Consider the following 19,273-nt stretch of genomic DNA (forward strand, 5'->3'; position numbering starts at 1 on the left):
GATGTTTTGTTCTTTCTGGCTTGACTTCTGACAATGAACCACACACACAGCAAACAAAAACATGCTATATTCAAGGTCAACTATATTTGAAGCTACTTATGTTGGCGAGAACATAGAAAAGACAATAAATGTAATGGGAAAACCCGCTTTTATTTCAACAAAATGCTACAAAATCAGAAGGAACCCGGTGCCTTTGACAACCTTTGGAGGAAGACCCCTACAGTCAGGTGTATCATCTATTTTGACAACCTTTGGAGGACGACCCCTACAACCAGGTGTATAATCTATTTTGACAGTTTTTTCGTCAGATACTTGTATTCAATGGGCTGCAAATCTTCCAGCAAGAATTCCTTTAAAGGTTGTCAATGGCACCGGGTTCGTTCCGCTTTTTGAGCATGTTGTTGAAATAAAAGCGGGGTTTGTATTTAATTTGTCATCTTTTTCAATTTTGGTACCAACATATTGAGTAGCTTCAAATATAGCTGACCATGGTTGTGTGAGATTGTGACCGATTCATCATCAGGAGTCAAACCAGAAAGAAACAAATCCGCTAAGATTCGCCTGCCGCCAGCCTTGTTGTCGCTGCCGCCGCCGCCGTCGTGTTGCTATTTGGAAACATAGCTTTATACATGTACTTTGAATTCAGAACTTGTTTTCATGTCTTCCTAATTTTGAGAGTGATACACAAAAAGTGTCCCGGCCTCACCACCATAACGTATAGAGGGTCAGCTAAAATCAGTTCTGATTGGTCAGATCAGTCACGTGATGCAATGCTAATAGATACAGTGCAGGGACCAGTCGCCTCAGCACATTTTGCCGGGCTTTGTGATTTTTGTGGAGACCCTGTCAAAGCTTACCCTGTGACGGACAGTTGACATGTCGAGCGGGACCGTTGATAAACATAATGGCGACGTTGAGAGTATAGATCCAGTCCAACATGTCGGCTTTGTCACGTGACACCAGGACGAGAGGCGGTCCATCTCCCGTCATGCGGATCTCAAACACGTAGGTCCCATACATGCGGGTCCGAAGTATTGTGCCCTGACGAATGAAAAGTTAAAACCTCTTCAGTTGCTGATGTCAAACTAAGGATAGCCTATATACTGTCTACATGTAGTGGGGGGGGGGGGGGGCAGTGAGTAAGAAGGGGAAGAGGAACCTTCTGTACAGCAAAACCACCTCAACAATAAATAAAACCACCTGCAGAAGACGACCACGTCCACAATTGAACCACCTGTATAACCCCCTGTAAGGAGAGAGGACGTGTTGTTGTGAGATCCACTAACTGACAAGATGTAGTCAACTATAGCACCACCTGTATAACCCCCTGTAAGGAGAGAGGACGTGTTGTTGTGAGATCCACTGACTGACAAGATGTAGTCAACAATAGCACCACCTGTATAACCCCCTGTAAGGAGAGAGGACGTGTGTTGTTGTGAGATCCACTAACTGACAAGATGTAGTCAACTATAGCACCACCTGTATAACTCCCTGTAAGGAGAGACGACGTGTGTTGGTGTGAGATCCACTAACTGACAAGATGTAGTCAACTGTAGCACCACCTGTATAACCCCCTGTAAGGAGAGAGGACGTGTGTTGTTGTAAGATCCACTAACAGACAAGATGTAGTCAACTATAGCACCACCTGTATAACCCCCTGTAAGGAGAGAGGACGTGTGTTGTTGTGAGATCCACCAACTGACAAGATGTAGTCAACTATAGCACCACCTGTATAACCCCCTGTAAGGAGAGAGGACGTGTGTTGTTGTGAGATCCACTAACTGACAAGATGTAGTCAACTATAGCACCACCTGTATAACCCCCTGTAAGGAGAGAGGACGTGTTGTTGTGAGGTCCACTAACTGACAAGATGTAGTCAACTATAGCACCACCTGTATAACCCCCTGTAAGGAGAGAGGACGTGTGTTGTTGTGAGATCCACTGACTGACAAGATGTAGTCAACTATAGCACCACCTGTATAACCCCCTGTAAGGAGAGAGGACGTGTGTTGTTGTGAGATCCACTAACTGACAAGATGTAGTCAACAATAGCACCACCTGTATAACCCCCTGTAAGGAGAGAGGACGTGTGTTGTTGTGAGATCCACTAACTGACAAGATGTAGTCAACAATAGCACCACCTGTATAACCCCCTGTAAGGAGAGACGACGTGTGTTGTTGTGAGATCCACTAACTGACAAGATGTAGTCAACTATAGCACCACCTGTATAACCCCCTGTAAGGAGAGAGGACGTGTGTTGTTGTGAGATCCACTAACTGACAAGATGTAGTCAACTATAGCACCACCTGTATAACCCCCTGTAAGGAGAGAGGACGTGTGTTGTTGTGAGATCCACTAACTGACAAGATGTAGTCAACTATAGCACCACCTGTATAACTCCCTGTAAGGAGAGAGGACGTGTGTTGTGAGATCCACTAACTGACAAGATGTAGTCAACTATAGCACCACCTGTATAACCCCCTGTAAGGAGAGAGGACGTGTGTTGTTGTGAGATCCACTAACTGACAAGATGTAGTCAACTATAGCACCACCTGTATAACCCCCTGTAAGGAGAGAGGACGTGTGTTGTTGTGCGATCCACTGACAGACAAGATGTAGTCAACTATAGCACCACCTGTATAACACCCTGTAAGGAGAGAGGACGTGTGTTGTTGTGAGATCCACTAACTGACAAGATGTAGTCAACTATAGCACCACCTGTATAACCCCCTGTAAGGAGAGAGGACGTGTGTTGTTGTGAGATCCACTGACAAGATGTAGTCAACTATAGCACCACCTGTATAACCCCCTGTAAGGAGAGAGGACGTGTTGTTGTGAGATCCACTAACTGACAAGATGTAGTCAACTATAGCACCACCTGTATAACCCCCTGTAAGGAGAGAGGACGTGTGTTGTTGTGAGATCCACTGACAGACAAGATGTAGTCAACTATAGCACCACCTGTATAACCCCCTGTAAGGAGAGAGGACGTGTGTTGTTGTGAGATCCACTAACTGACAAGATGTAGTCAACTATAGCACCACCTGTATAACCCCCTGTAAGGAGAGAGGACGTGTGTTGTTGTGAGATCCACTAACTGACAAGATGTAGTCAACTATAGCACCACCTGTATAACCCCCTGTAAGGAGAGAGGACGTGTGTTGTTGTGAGATCCACTAACTGACAAGATGTAGTCAACTATAGCACCACCTGTATAACCCCCTGTAAGGAGAGAGGACGTGTGTTGTTGTGAGATCCACTAACTGACAAGATGTAGTCAACTATAGCACCACCTGTATAACCCCCTGTAAGGAGAGAGGACGTGTGTTGTTGTGAGATCCACTAACTGACAAGATGTAGTCAACAATAGCACCACCTGTATAACCCCCTGTAAGGAGAGAGGACGTGTGTTGTTGTGAGATCCACTAACTGACAAGATGTAGTCAACTATAGCACCACCTGTATAACCCCCTGTAAGGAGAGAGGACGTGTGTTGTTGTGAGATCCACTAACTGACAAGATGTAGTCAACTATAGCACCACCTGTATAACTCCCTGTAAGGAGAGAGGACGTGTGTTGTGAGATCCACTAACTGACAAGATGTAGTCAACTATAGCACCACCTGTATAACCCCCTGTAAGGAGAGAGGACGTGTGTTGTTGTGAGATCCACTAACTGACAAGATGTAGTCAACTATAGCACCACCTGTATAACCCCCTGTAAGGAGAGAGGACGTGTGTTGTTGTGAGATCCACTGACAGACAAGATGTAGTCAACTATAGCACCACCTGTATAGCCCCCTGTAAGGAGAGAGGACGTGTGTTGTTGTGAGATCCACTAACTGACAAGATGTAGTCAACTATAGCACCACCTGTATAACCCCCTGTAAGGAGAGAGGACGTGTGTTGTTGTGAGATCCACTAACTGACAAGATGTAGTCAACAATAGCACCACCTGTATAACCCCCTGTAAGGAGAGAGGACGTGTGTTGTTGTGAGATCCACTAACTGACAAGATGTAGTCAACTATAGCACCACCTGTATAACCCCCTGTAAGGAGAGAGGACGTGTGTTGTTGTGAGATCCACTAACTGACAAGATGTAGTCAACTATAGCACCACCTGTATAACCCCCTGTAAGGAGAGAGGACGTGTGTTGTTGTGAGATCCACTAACTGACAAGATGTAGTCAACTATAGCACCACCTGTATAACCCCCTGTAAGGAGAGAGGACGTGTGTTGTTGTGAGATCCACTAACTGACAAGATGTAGTCAACTATAGCACCACCTGTATAACCCCCTGTAAGGAGAGAGGACGTGTGTTGTTGTGAGATCCACTAACTGACAAGATGTAGTCAACTATAGCACCACCTGTATAACCCCCTGTAAGGAGAGAGGACGTGTGTTGTTGTGAGATCCACTAACTGACAAGATGTAGTCAACTATAGCACCACCTGTATAACCCCCTGTAAGGAGAGAGGACGTGTGTTGTTGTGAGATTCACTAACTGACAAGATGTAGTCAACTATAGCACCACCTGTATAACTCCCTGTAAGGAGAGAGGACGTGTGTTGGTGTGAGATTCACTAACTGACAAGAAGTAGTCAACTATAGCACCACCTGTATAACCCCCTGTAAGGAGAGAGGACGTGTGTTGTTGTGAGGTCCACTAACTGACAAGATGTAGTCAACTATAGCACCACCTGTATAACCCCCTGTAAGGAGAGAGGACGTGTGTTGTTGTGAGATCCACTAACTGACAAGATGTAGTCAACTATAGCACCACCTGTATAACCCCCTGTAAGGAGAGAGGACGTGTGTTGTTGTGAGATCCACTGACTGACAAGATGTAGTCAACTATAGCACCACCAGTATAACCCCCTGTAAGGAGAGAGGACGTGTGTTGTTGTGAGATCCACTAACTGACAAGATGTAGTCAACTATAGCACCACCAGTATAACCCCCTGTAAGGAGAAAGGACGTGTTGTGAGATCCACTAACTGACAAGATGTAGTCAACTATAGCACCACCTGTATAACCCCCTGTAAGGAGAGAGGACGTGTGTTGTTGTGAGATCCACTAACTGACAAGATGTAGTCAACTTTGCATTGTGGCTTGTGGCCACCCGGCTTCGGCTGGGTAGGCGAAGATGTATTTGGAAGATGTTAAACACAGGAATAAAGTTTGCCATGTCAGTATACTGCTTTTCAGTGTGACAATGTCATCTGGTTATGTCCGTGAGGGAAAGTCAAGAGAGAGTCCGCAACACATCATCAAGAATAAAAAAGATCTCAGTTTCCCGAACCTTCCACAAGAGAATCACCTGTATAACCCCCTGTACAAGACGACCACCTCTACCATAGAACCACCTGTCTAACCCCCTGTAAAAGACGACCACCTCTACAATAGAACCACCTGTATAACCCCCTGTAGAAGACGACCACCTCTACAATAGAACCACCTGTATAACCCCCAATAAAAGACGACCACCTCTACCATGGAACCACCTGTCTAACCCCCTGCAGAAGACGACCACCTCTACAATATAACCACCTGTCTAACCCCCTGTAAAAGACGACCACCTCTACAATAGAACCACCTGTATACCCCCTGTAAAAGACGACCACCTCCACAATAGAACCATCTGTATAACCCCCTGTAGAAGACGACCACCTCTACAATAGAACCACCTGTCTAACCCCCAGTAAAAGACGACCACCTCTACCATTTTTTTTTTTTTTTTTCTTCTCTTTTTCTTTTTTTTTAAACCTCAGTTGCATGCAGGTTTGCTACTACAATTATTGTTTTGCCTTATCATTTTTTTTTTTTTTTTTTTTTTTTTTTTTTTTTTTGTGTGGCTTGGAGCAAACCTTCTTCATAGGTCTTTTCTTTTCTCTGTCAAATGTGTACATTTTTATATCAATAAACCTTATCAGTAAACTAATATGTTTAAATAAATAAATACATAAAAGTAATCATAACATAAATTTATTCCTAATGTTCAGCTCAGTTTCCAATAATACACCCAAATCTAACTTTTTCCCATATCTAAATTTTCCAATGGTCATTTTGGTAATTAAAATACAATAATTCACAAAGTAAATATAATCACTTTTCAAACTTTCCCTATAATAACCCAAAAATACATTTTCTTCATTCAAAATGATGGCAACATGTATTTTCTTATACACAAAATCTTTACATATTTTCCAACCCTTCATCACCTCTTGGCAACTAAAAAAGAAATGTTCAAGGGTGTCTAATTCATTACAAACTTCACACTTATTCGATGTTCGTAATCCCATTTTGTTTAATAAAATATTGGTTGGATATATTCTATGTAATAGTTTCCAGTGCAGCAGACGTAATCTTTCTTCTTTTGTGCTGTTAACGGCCAGTAACCAGTTTCTCTTATCCAAATCTACATTATGTTTTCGTTTCCAAAAATCACAGGCACTCGGAATCTGGACATCAAGATCAACTAAACATTTTCTAATAAACTTTGCTGTTATATTACCACCGTTAACAATGAAATCCTGCAATGTAAAATATTGATATGGTAATGTGTCTGTACGTCTGGATTTAAGTGCTGTGCATAATGCATTGTATTCAAACTGTCTGGATGGTTTATAACCCACTTTTTGACATAAATCTTCAAAAGAAATAATAATACCATTTTCATTCATAACATCCTTTACAAATGAGATATTATGTTTTATAAAATCTTTAAAAAATAGGCATTTATGTTTAAATTGAATATTCATATTGTTCCAAATGCATTGGTCCTTTAATATTACTGGTGTAAAATCATACTTTTCACAGAAAACACTTTTATTGTCAAGCCAAGTCAATAACACTTGTTTCCAAAACAATGATCTGCAAATATTGAGGCCATTCATCGTTTTCGAAGATGCATTTGAGTCAAAGCACGATAAACCAATGCCCAGACATGACAGACAATATCTTGGAATAACAGACCAATACTTTTGTGTGGAGTTTTGCAAATTAACAAGCCAGGAAATCATAAATGAGTTGTGCATATCTACTACGTTTATCATATTCAAACCACCATAATCTTTTTCTTTACACATAACTGTTCGTCTTACTTTTTCAAATGCGCGCGTATTTGAATACTTTTTCTTCCAAATAAACCTAAACAAAATGGAATTAATACGATGTAGAACATGATGAGGTACTGCCAGAGACTGGAAAATATAAACGAATTGAGATATAAGAAAGGTTTTAACAATACAAATTTTACCTTGTATACTTAAATTTCTCTTTGACCAATTGGCGATTATTTGTTGTATTCGTTGAATTTTCTTTGACCAGTTTTCCTCTAAAGACGATGCAGGTATATTGTTTGAAAAAATAATTCCAACAATTTTTACTTTACATTTCCATTTAAGACCAAAATACTGATCTGTACACAACTTTTTGGACCCTATCCACATGGCTTCCGTTTTGTTAACATTCACTTCCAAGTTTGAAAAACGTTTAAATATATTCAAAATGTATAACGCCCTTTCTAGATCTATTCTATCATGCAAAAAAAGAGTGACGTCATCAGCATATAATAACAGTTTTAGGACCGTGATGGGTGATACCTCAAAGGGTGACATAGGCAGATGGATACCCTTAATAGCTTCATCAGAACGAATCTTGATCGCCAACATTTCAAGGGCAATAACAAAAGCCATTGGAGAGAATGGACATCCTTGGCGAATGCCAGTTTCCACAGGAAAAGGTTCGGATATCCACCCTGTATAATTAATACAACTTTGACTATTGTTCATCAGGACAGAAGCCCATTTTTTAAAATTATCACCAAAACCAAATTTATCAAATGCAAACAAAATATAATCTTTGGATATGGAATCAAATGCACGTCGAAAGTCAACTGCTAATAAAACTCCAGGTTTATCCATTGTGTTCATAATATCTATGGTATCATCAATGAGTCTAATCATGTTACTTATTTTTCTTCCTTTCATAAAGCCAACTTGATTTTCATGTATAATATCACCTATTACAGTGGAAAGTCGCATTGCTAAACATTTCGCAATTATCTTGTAATCTGTATTTGTCAGAGATGACCACCTCTACCATAGAACCACCTGTCTAACCCCCTGTAAACAACGACCATCTCTACAATAGAACCACCTGTCTAACCCCCTGTAAAAGACGACCACCTCTACCATAGAACCACCTGTCTAACCCCCTGTAAAAGACGACCACCTCTACCAAAGAACCACCTGTCTAATCCCCTGTAAAAGACGACCACCTCTACAATAGAACCACCTGTCTAACCCCCTGTAAAAGACGACCACCTCTACAATAGAACCACCTGTATAACCCCCTGTAAAAGAGGACCACCTCTACAATCGAACCACCTGTCTAACCCCCTGTAACAGACGACCACCTCTACAATAGAACCACCTGTCTAACCCCCTGTAAAAGACGACCACCTCTACAATAGAACCATCTGTATAACCCCCTGTAGAAGACGACCACCTCTACCATAGTACCACCTGTATAACCCCCTGTAAAAGACGACCACCTCTACAATAGAACCACCTGTCTAACCCCCTGTAAAAGACGACCACCTCTACAATAGAACCATCTGTATAACCCCCTGTAGAAGACGACCACATCTACCATAGTACCACCTGTATAACCCCCTGTAAAAGACGACCACCTCTACAATAGAACCATCTGTATAACCCCCTGTAGAAGACGACCACATCTACCATAGTACCACCTGTATAACCCCCTGTAAAAGACGACCACCTCTACAATAGAACCACCTGTATAACCCCCTGTAAAAGACGACCACCTCTACAATAGAACCACCGGTATAACCCCCTGTAAAAGACGACCACCTCTACAATAGAACCACCTGTATAACCCCCTGTAAAAGACGATCACCTATACAATAGAACCACCTGTATAACCACCTGTAAAAGACGACCACCTCTACATAAGAACCACCTGTATAACCACCTGTAAAAGACGACCACCTCTACAATAGAACCACCTGCATAACCCCCTGTACAAGACGACCACTTCTACCATAGAACCACCTGTCTAACCCCCTGTAAAAGACGACCACCTCTACAATATAACTACCTGCATAACCCCCTGTAGAAGACGCCCACCTTCATAATAGAATCATCTGTATAACCCCCTGAAGAAGACGACCACCTCTACCATAGAACCATATGTATAACCCCCTGTAGGAGATGACCACCTCCCCAATAGAACCACCTGTATAACCCCCTGTAGAAGACGACCACCTCTACAATAGAACCACCTGTATAACCCCCTGTAGAAGACGACCACCTCTACAATAGAACCACCTGTATAACTCCCTGTAGAAGACGACCACCTCTACAATAGAACCACCTGTATAACCCCCTGTAGAAGATGACCACCTCTACCATAAAACCACCTGTCTAACCCCCTGTAAAAGACGACCACCTCTACCATAGAACCACCTGTATAACCCCCTGTAGAAGACGACCACCTCTACACTAGAACCACTTGTATAACCCCCTGCAGAAGACGACTACCTCAACGTAGAACCACCTGTATAACTCCCTGTAGAAGACAACAACCTCTACAATAGAACCACCTGTATAACTCCCTGTAGAAGACGACCACCTCTACAATAGAACCACCTGTATAACCCCCTGTAGGAGACGACCACCTCTACAATAGAACCCCCTGTATAGCCACTACATTCCAAGGGGAGATAGGAGGTTGATGTTTGTCTTGGATACCATAGATGAACAGTGTCAGACCCCAGGCCTCTTCGTCTTTCAGTCATTCCTAGACTTAGAACAATGGAGTGTGTAGCCAAAACAAAAGACAACAAGGCAAGCCATAGCGGACAGCGTTTCACAGGAAAGCGTGCTTTTGGCTATTCTTTTTAACTGTCGGAGCTTGTTTTTAATCCAAACATAACATATCTATCTGTCATTATGTTTACGACTTTTCATTCATAACAAGCTGGCGTTCAGAGCGATGGAGATACAGTTAAAAGCATGACATACTGTGGCGTTCAGAGCCTGCTGTAGATGGAGAACGGCCGTGACCTTGGTTTTGGTGAGGTCCGTGTAGATCACCAGCCTGGACTGACCTTCCAGCACACAGTATCTCCGCTTCTGCCTCTGGGGGTGGTAAGAACAGATTATCCTCATTTTAAAACAGACACAGACACACAACCAGACGCACAACCACACACACACACACACAGACACACACACACACACACACACACACACACACACACACACACACACACACACACACACACACACACACACACACACACACTCTCTAAAACACACACACACACACACACACACTCACACACACACACACACACACACACACATTTCTGACGCTGGATTTCAATGTTAATAATTGCAGCCAGCCCACATCATCAGGTTCCACGTTATAACTAAATCTAACGTCAATAATTGCAGCCATCCCACATTAACAGGTTCGACGTTATAACTAAATCTAACGTCAATAAATAGTGTATGCACAAACAACATAATGTGTGGCTTCCTGTATGGCCGTGTACAGTGCGTCTGGTGGATGTGACTTCCTGTATGGCCGTGTACAGTGCGCCTGGTGGATGTGGCTTCCTGTATGGCCGTGTACAGTGCGCCTGGTGGATGTGGCTTCCTGTATGGCCGTGTACAGTGCGCCTGGTGGATGTGGCTTCCTGTATGGCCGTGTACAGTGCGTCTGGTGGATGTGGCTTCCTGTATGGCGGTGTACAGTGCGTCTGGTGGATGTGGCTTCCTGTATGGCCGTGTACAGTGCGCCTGGTGGATGTGGCTTCCTGTATGGCCGTGTACAGTGCGCCTGGTGGATGTGGCTTCCTGTATGGCAGTGTACAGTGCGCCTGGTGGATGTGGCTTCCTGTATGGCCGTGTACAGTGCGCCTGGTGGATGTGACTTCCTGTATGGCCGTGTACAGTGCGTCTGGTGGATGTGGCTTCCTGTATGGCGGTGTACAGTGCGCCTGGTGGATGTGGCTTCCTGTATGGCCGTGTACAGTGCGCCTGGTGGATGTGACTTCCTTTATGGCCGTGTACAGTGCGTCTGGTGGATGTGGCTTCCTGTATGGCCGTGTACAGTGCGCCTGGTGGATGTGACTTCCTGTATGGCCGTGTACAGTGCGCCTGGTGGATGTGGCTTCCTGTATGGCCGTGTACAGTGCGCCTGGTGGATGTGGCTTCCTGTATGGCCGTGTACAGTGCGCCTGGTGGATGTGGCTTCCTGTATGGCCGTGTACAGTGCGCCTGGTGGATGTGGCTTCCTGTATGGCCGTGTACAGTGCGCCTGGTGGATGTGGCTTCATGTATGGCCGTGTACAGTGCGTCTGGTGGATGTGGCTTCCTGTATGGCCATGTACAGTGCGCCTGGTGGATGTGACTTCCTGTATGGCCGTGTACAGTGCGCCTGGTGGATGTGGCTTCCTGTATGGCCGTGTACAGTGCGCCTGGTGGATGTGGCTTCCTGTATGGCCGTGTACAGTGCGCCTGGTGGATGTGGCTTCATGTATGGCCGTGTACAGTGCGTCTGGTGGATGTGGCTTCCTGTATGGCCATGTACAGTGCGCCTGGTGGATGTGACTTCCTGTATGGCCGTGTACAGTGCGCCTGGTGGATGTGGCTTCCTGTATGGCCGTGTACAGTGCGCCTGGTGGATGTGGCTCCCTGTATGGCCGTGTACAGTGCGTCTGGTGGATGTGGCTTCCTGTATGGCCGTGTACAGTGCGCCTGTGGATGTGGCTTCCTGTATGGCCGTGTACAGTGCGTCTGGTGGATTGATTGATTGGTGTATGGCCGTGTACAGTGCGTCTGGTGGATGTGACTTCCTGTATGGCCGTGTACAGTGCGCCTGGTGGATGTGGCTTCCTGTATGACCGTGTACAGTGCGTCTGGTGGATGTGGCTTCCTGTATGGCCGTGTACAGTGCGCCTGTGGATGTGGCTTCCTGTATGGCCGTGTACAGTGCGTCTGGTGGATGTGGCTTCCTGTATGGCCGTGTACAGTGCGTCGGGTGGATGTGACTTCCTGTATGGCCGTGTACAGTGCGCCTGGTGGATGTGGCTTCCTGTATGGCCGTGTACAGTGCGCCTGGTGGATGTGGCTTCCTGTATGGCCGTGTACAGTGCGTCTGGTGGATGGAACAGATGTGCACTTAGGACGATTGTGTGTGAACAGCCAGTACGAGTGTGTGTGAACAGCCAGGACATTGTGTGTGAACAGCCAGGACGATTGTGTGTGTACAGCCAGTACGAGTGTGTGTGTGAACAGCCATGACGATTGTGTGTGAACAGCCATGACGATGGTGTGTGAGCAGCCAGGACGACTGTGTGTGAACAGCCAGGACGAGTGTGTGTGAACAGCCATGACGATTGTGTGTGAACATCCATGACGATTGTGTGTGAACAGCCAGGACGATTGTGTGTGAACAGCCAGGTCGACTGTGTGTGAACAGCCAGGACGATTGTGTGTGAACAGCCAGGACGACTGTGTGTGAACAGCCAGGACGACTGTGTGTGAACAGCCAGGACGAGTGTGTGTGAAAAGCCAGGACGACTGTGTGTGAACAGCCAGGACGACTGTGTGTGAACAGCCATGACGACTGTGTGAACAGCCATGACGACTGTGTGTGAACAGCCATGACGACTGTGTGAACAGCCATGACGACTGTGTGTGAACAGCCAGGACGACTGTGTAAACAACCAGGACGACTGTGGGTGAACAGCCAGGACGATTGTGTGTGAACAGCCAGGACGATTGTGTGTGAACAGCTAGGACGACTGTGTGTGAACAGCCAGGACGATTGTGTGTGAACAGCCAGGACGATTGTGTGTGAACAGCCAGGACGGTTGTAAGTTAGACGTGGCGTGCTTGAAAGTTCCTGCTCTTGTTTATTATCAGGGACAGATGATACATCTACATTCTTACGGTTCTGAAAGATGGTCAAATGTCGATGTTTGACGCGCCGCACATCGGAACACACCTGAAGGTTTTATTCCGGGACTTCCCCCTCACCCACCCCATCCCCACCCCACCCCACCCCCCAAAAAAAGATATTGAAAACGTAGAAACTGTGTGAAGTGTTAAAGTTCTAGCTTCAGGAACATGGGAGAAAACATCAATGGTGGAAGGTTGCTATGATATAACTACCTAACTACGCATGTGAGTCCACAAAGGATGTAACTGCGCTGTGTATTCAACTTAAGAGACACAAGAAACCTTACAGGCAAAGGAAAAGACGGACGTATAAACGACACTAACCCTCACGAGTCCAAAGAGAGTCGTTCCTGCAGGTACAAACAGCCATCCTTCCTTGGCTGGTGCTGACGCTTGCTGTGTTGGTCCAGACCCCTGCAAGACAGGAACAAGGATCTGACATATAAACTGCTGTGCTACTACGTCATAAAAACTGCTGTGCTACTACGTCATATAAACTGCTGTGCTACTACGTCAAGGAATTCCTTCTCTTAACTCTTAGTCACCTGGCTGGCTATAGTGGAAAGGTTACTTTTGGTGGTCACATTAGATATTATGTTTTTTGGAAAGTTCGTTTTATTTGCAGCCACAGTTCGGTAAACGACAAATGGCTAAACCCAACCACCTAAGAATGAGAAGCGTTTTTGTAACATGACCCATATTCTGCAAAATTGCAGCCATGACGCAGGGGGTAGGTTACAAAAAAACGTCATGTACCGCTTGACTGCATACGGATATAAGCAAATTATACCTTAAACGAAAGCTAAAGATTGTCGCCATCAGACAGCAACTAAAATGCCTAATTCGTATACACAGTTTTATTTTTAACAACATCTGTATAACATGCGGACGACAAAACAGGAAATGCCATTTTCTCAATCGATATGTATAGCTAACTGAACGCCTGGTTGAAGCCGCAATCAAAAACATCTTGAAAATTGTTTATTCTCACAGCTAGAATTATTTTACATCAACAATTGTTAATTTACCGAGGAAAACAACAGTCACATAAGATACATAATGGATGATTTTGAATCAACTCCGAAAACCGAACCGGGTCGAAGCAAAAAAGAGTTTACACATACACAGGCTTGAAAAAGGATAATTTGGTTCAATCTGTTAGATTTTTACCCATAACGTTAAAGATCAGCTTAATATAAAAGGAAAGTGATCATTGTAAAAGGATTTTGCTTTCGCAAAATAATTCAACTTCCGGTTTTACCATAACGGTTTTACCATGGCGTCCATAATATTATCAATTTATTACATAGCGTGCATTTGTCAGAAATTATACTAAATGTTAGAAGCGATCTTAAAGTGAAAGTAACGTTTAATAAAAGTATGCGCATTTATTTATTGATTGATATATGACTAAAATAATGGACATGTAATTTAAACGTACAAAACGACATTTTGTACACTACCTCTCTAAAAAAAAAACGCGACTATGACCGACCGATATGTATGTGTAAATTAGGTAATTGTTAGTGATGAAAACAAGTTTTCTTTAAAAGATAACACGCAAACTGTGAAGTTCAAGCCCATAAATGATTTTAGTACGACTTCTTCAAAACAGGTCTGTTTTTCACTCCACCAGTTTCAGTTTTAATAAAATATATGTATAGCTCTCATTTTCAAAAAAAACTTATCTGCAATTCACTTAACCAAATACACAATGAACCCAGAAGGTATTAGAGTGAGACACTTTACAGTGAAATATGTTATGATTCCCCTTATTTCAAAATATATGCATTTTAATTGGCAGACACGATTCACGTCGTTGGTACGTGTCCTCTGGTGAGGCAACCGTTAGCATTTTTTGTCGTAAAAATTGACATTTTTAAACATAAATCATGGACAAAAAACTAATTCTACAAAAAGTGCAGGTTTTCTTGGTATAGTCAGTTAAAGCATCTTAAAATTCAAGAAATTGTGCAATTACGTGTATGTATTTGAAATGGCAGAAAATATTGAATGAAAGTGATTTTTGACTGATTGAAACCCTACCCCCACTAACACAAGAAGAGCAAACGCTCGATCGAGTCACTTTCGCAGTTCTGAATATTATATGAGGCATCAGATGGACAGGAAGAAATTGCTATTCACAACACAATGAGTCACGTTCACATAAAATTTGAGCCCGGTCACTTTTATAGTTTCCGAGAAAAGCCCAACGTTAAGTTGTGTGTTGCCGAACAGAAAAGGCTAGTTATCTCCCTTGTTTTTCTGATAACGTTCGTAAAAGGCTACAGATGTAAATACTTTGATGTAAAGAATAATCCTACAAAGTTTCAATCACATCCGATGAACTTTGTCAAAGATATAAAATGTCTAATTTTTCCTTTGACGCTGACCTGTGACCTTGAAAAAGGTCAAAGGTCAACGAAACCATCGTTAAAGTGTAGAGGTCATTGGAGGTCACGACTAAACAAAATATGAGCCCGATCGCTTTGATAGTTTCCGAGAAAAGTCCAACGTTAAGGTGGTGTCTACGGACGGCCGGCCGGACAGACTAACACTGACCGATTACATAGAGTCACTTTTTCTCAAGTGACTCAAAAATGTGCCCTGAGATTAGGGGTGTTAGTTGAAGATGAATGAATAATGGCTATGGTTTTCCCCTAAAGTATTCAAAACTTAAACATATACATAGGCAAGATGTTTTACATTAACACAATTAACTTTTTAAACATATACACATGCTTAGTACACGATACTTCCGGTTTTTATACCGGATGACATACATTTAGGGGGTAAACACCTTATCGTAGAAAAAGCTTTATTTTCAAAAAGTGCAAGTAATTATTAAAAATCATACATAATATTTATATATTGGAGTTAATTTTCCTTCGAAAGTCATTTGTTTCAAGTGGCAGACAATGTCAGTTGGAGAGTTACATGTACGTAAAGTGTATAACTGTTGTCTGTGATTAGTGCATTGTGTACACATTGGCACCATTTGATCCTAAATGCTAAACGATGTCGTGATCATACCACAGTTTTAGGATAATTTACATCGCATCGATTACTAAATTGATGGTAGAATTTCACTGATAAATTCTATTTCCGGTAGCGTCAGTGCCGTTATCTGAGATAGTAACGTTTTACATGGTTTCACGTTCAGTGGTGAACGTAACGTGTGGTTTAACAAAATTACTTGCACATACAATAGTGAAGTCTGTCTTTGTGTGTGTGTTTGTTTATGTCTGTCTGTGTGTTCGTCTGTTTGTCTCTCCCTCTGTCTGTCTATCTCTTTCTCTCTGTGTCTTTGTCTGTCTGTGTGTGTGTCTCTCTCTCTCTCTCTCTCTCTCTCTCTCTCTCTCTCTCTCTCTCTCTCTCTCTCTCTCTCTCTGCGAGGTAGGTGCACTTAAAGAGAAAGCAATACAGAAAGAAAGGCATTTCTCTACCAAGAATGAAGTTTGTCTGTCTGTGTGTTTGTGTGCGTGTTTTTTTGGTTGCGTAAGTGTTTCTCTATAAGCATCTCTACGTCTTTGTTTGCGTACATAAGTGCGTGCGTGCATGTGTGGGGGTTTCTGTGTCGGTTTGTCTCACTGTGTGTATGTCTGTCATTTTGTCGGTATGTTTGTGTATGTCTTTGTGTGTGTGTGTTGTGTGCGTGTGTGTTGTGTGTGTGTGTGTGTTGTGTGTGTGTGTGTGTGTGTGTGTGTGTGTGTGTGTGTGTGCGTGCGTGCGTGCGTGCGCGCGCGCGCGTGTGTGTGTGTGTGTATGAGCGCGTGCGTGTGTGTGCGTGTGCGTGTGTCTGTGTGTGTGTGTGTGATTGCAATTATTCCTCCTTTTTACATTTAGTCAAGTTTTGACTAAATGTTTTAACGTAGAGGGGGGAATCGAGACGAGGGTCGTGGTGTATGTGCGTGTGTCTGTCTGTGTGTGTGTGTGTAGAGCGATTCAGACTAAACTACTGGACCGATCTTTATGAAATTTGACATGAGAGTTCCTGGGTATGATATCCCCATACGTTTTTTTCATTTTTTTGATAAATGTCTTTGATGACGTCATATCCGGGGTCAAGTAATCTTCGACGAAGCCCGGACTTCGGTATTGCATTTCAGCTTGGTTGCTTAAAAATTAATTAATAACTTTGGTCATTAAAAATCTGAAAATTGTGAAGAAAAAAAAATAAGTATAAAACGATCCAAATTTACGTTCATCTTATTCTCCATAATTTGCTGATTCCAAAAACATATAAATATGTTATATTTGGATTAAAAACAAGCTCTGAAAATTAAATATATAAAAATTATTATCAACATTAATTTGCCGAAATCAATTTAAAAACACTTTCACCTTATTCCTTGTTGGTTCCTGATTCCAAAAACATATAGATATGATATGTTTGGATTAAAAACACGCTCAGAAAGTTAAAACGAAGAGAGGTACAGAAAAGCGTGCTATCATTCTCAGCGCAACTACTACCCCGCTCTTCTTGTCAATTTCACTGCCTTTGCCGTGAGCAGTGGACTGACGATGCTACGAGTATACGGTCTTGCTGCGTTGCATTGCGTTCAGTTTCATTCTGTGAGTTCGACAGCTACTTGACTAAATGTTGTATTTTCGCCTTACGCGACTTGTTACATTTAGTCAAGTTTTGACTAAATGTTTTAACGTAGAGCGGGGAATCGAGACGAGGGTCGTGGTGTATGTGCGTGTGTGTGTCTGTGTGTGTGTGTGTGTGTAGAGCGATTTAGACTAAACTACTGGACCGATCTTTATGAAATTTGACATGAGAGTTCCTGGGTATGATATCCCCATACGTTTTTTTCACTTTTCTGATAAATGTATTTGATGACGTCATATCCGGCTTTTCGTGAAAGTTGAGGCGGCACTGTCACGCTCTCATTTTTTAACCAAATTGGTTGAAATTTTGGTCAAGAAATTTTCGACAAAGCCCAGACTTCGGTATTGCATTTCAGTTTGGTGGCTTAAAAATTAATTGACGACTTTGGTCATTAAAAATCTGAAAATTGTAAACAAAATATTTTTTTTATAATACGATCCAAATTTACGTTAATCATTTTCTGATTCCAAAAACATATAAATATGTTATATTTGGATTAAAAACAAGCTCTAAAAATTAAAAATTTAAAAATTATTATCACAATTAAATTTTTGAAATCAATTTAAAAACACTTTCATCTTATTCCTTCTCGGTTCCTGATTCCAAAAACATATAGATATGATATGTTTGGATTAAAAACACGCTCAGAAAGTTAAAACGAAGAGAGGTACAGAAAAGCGTGCTATCCTTCTCAGCGCAACTACTACCCCGCTCTTCTTGTCAATTTCACAAAAACAAACAGATAATGACGTCATTTTAAGTGGCACAAACGTGTACATGAATGCCTTCCCTTTCGAATGATTTATAGTTATATAATTTCTGTCAAGCGGTTTAAGTTTTATGTCCGTTTTATGAACCCAACCCTCAAAACAAGAATAGTAACGCCAAAGAAGGAAAACATACACACAAACCAACGTTTTTCTCACCGGTGGTTTGGAATATTGCCCCAAAACTTTCGATTTAGTGTTGTGGTGTTAAAATCTATCAGAAAAAAGTGTTTGCTAACGTGACGCCAAAAAGTAACCAAAACGATCCTTAGCCGACTGACTATCTGCCTGATATTTGGGATACCTGGCAATCTGTGCTTAGAAAATAATTATGGTCTAATTCGTTGCGCTGAATATTCGATGACTGAACAACGGCATGGGACGGGAGCACGCTCTGAACACCAGAAACAACGGGGCTCTCGTTACAGTGTATCTCAACAACGGGGCTCTCGTTACAGTGTATCCTAACAACGGGGCTCTCGTTACAGTGTATCCTAACAACGGGGCTCTCGTTACAGTGTATGCCAACAACGGGGCTCTCGTTACAGTGTATGCCAACAACGGGGCTCTCGTTACAGTGTATCCTAACAACGGGGCTCTCGTTACAGTGTATGCCAACAACGGGGCTCTCGTTACAGTGTATGCCAACAACGGGGCTCTCGTTACAGTGTATGCCAACAACGGGGCTCTCGTTACAGTGTATGCCAACAACGGGGCTCTCGTTACAGTGTATGCCAACAACGGGGATCTCGTTACAGTGTATGCCAACAACGGGGCTCTCGTTACAGTGTATGCCAACAACGGGGCTCTCGTTATAGTGTATGCCAACAACGGGGCTCTTGTAATAGTGTATGCCAACAACGGAGTTCTTCAAGGACAAGATTGACA

General features: G+C 42.9%; 1 protein-coding gene across 1 annotated transcript in view; it reads right to left on the minus strand.

Annotated features, from left to right (window-relative positions):
* LOC138950206 (uncharacterized) overlaps positions 1-19,273 on the minus strand; it is a 596,636-nt gene that overhangs the window by 52,292 nt on the left and 525,071 nt on the right. Inside the window, exons 3-5 of the mRNA XM_070321954.1 lie at positions 13,328-13,417; positions 10,055-10,171; positions 858-1,041 (exon numbers count right to left, since the gene is read on the minus strand). Of these exons, the coding sequence (XP_070178055.1) occupies positions 858-1,041; positions 10,055-10,171; positions 13,328-13,417 (391 nt within the window). The remainder of the gene's footprint in view (positions 1-857; positions 1,042-10,054; positions 10,172-13,327; positions 13,418-19,273) is intronic.

This window comes from Littorina saxatilis, linkage group LG16 (genome assembly GCF_037325665.1).
Source record: "Littorina saxatilis isolate snail1 linkage group LG16, US_GU_Lsax_2.0, whole genome shotgun sequence".
NCBI classification, from domain to species: domain Eukaryota; kingdom Metazoa; phylum Mollusca; class Gastropoda; order Littorinimorpha; family Littorinidae; genus Littorina; species Littorina saxatilis.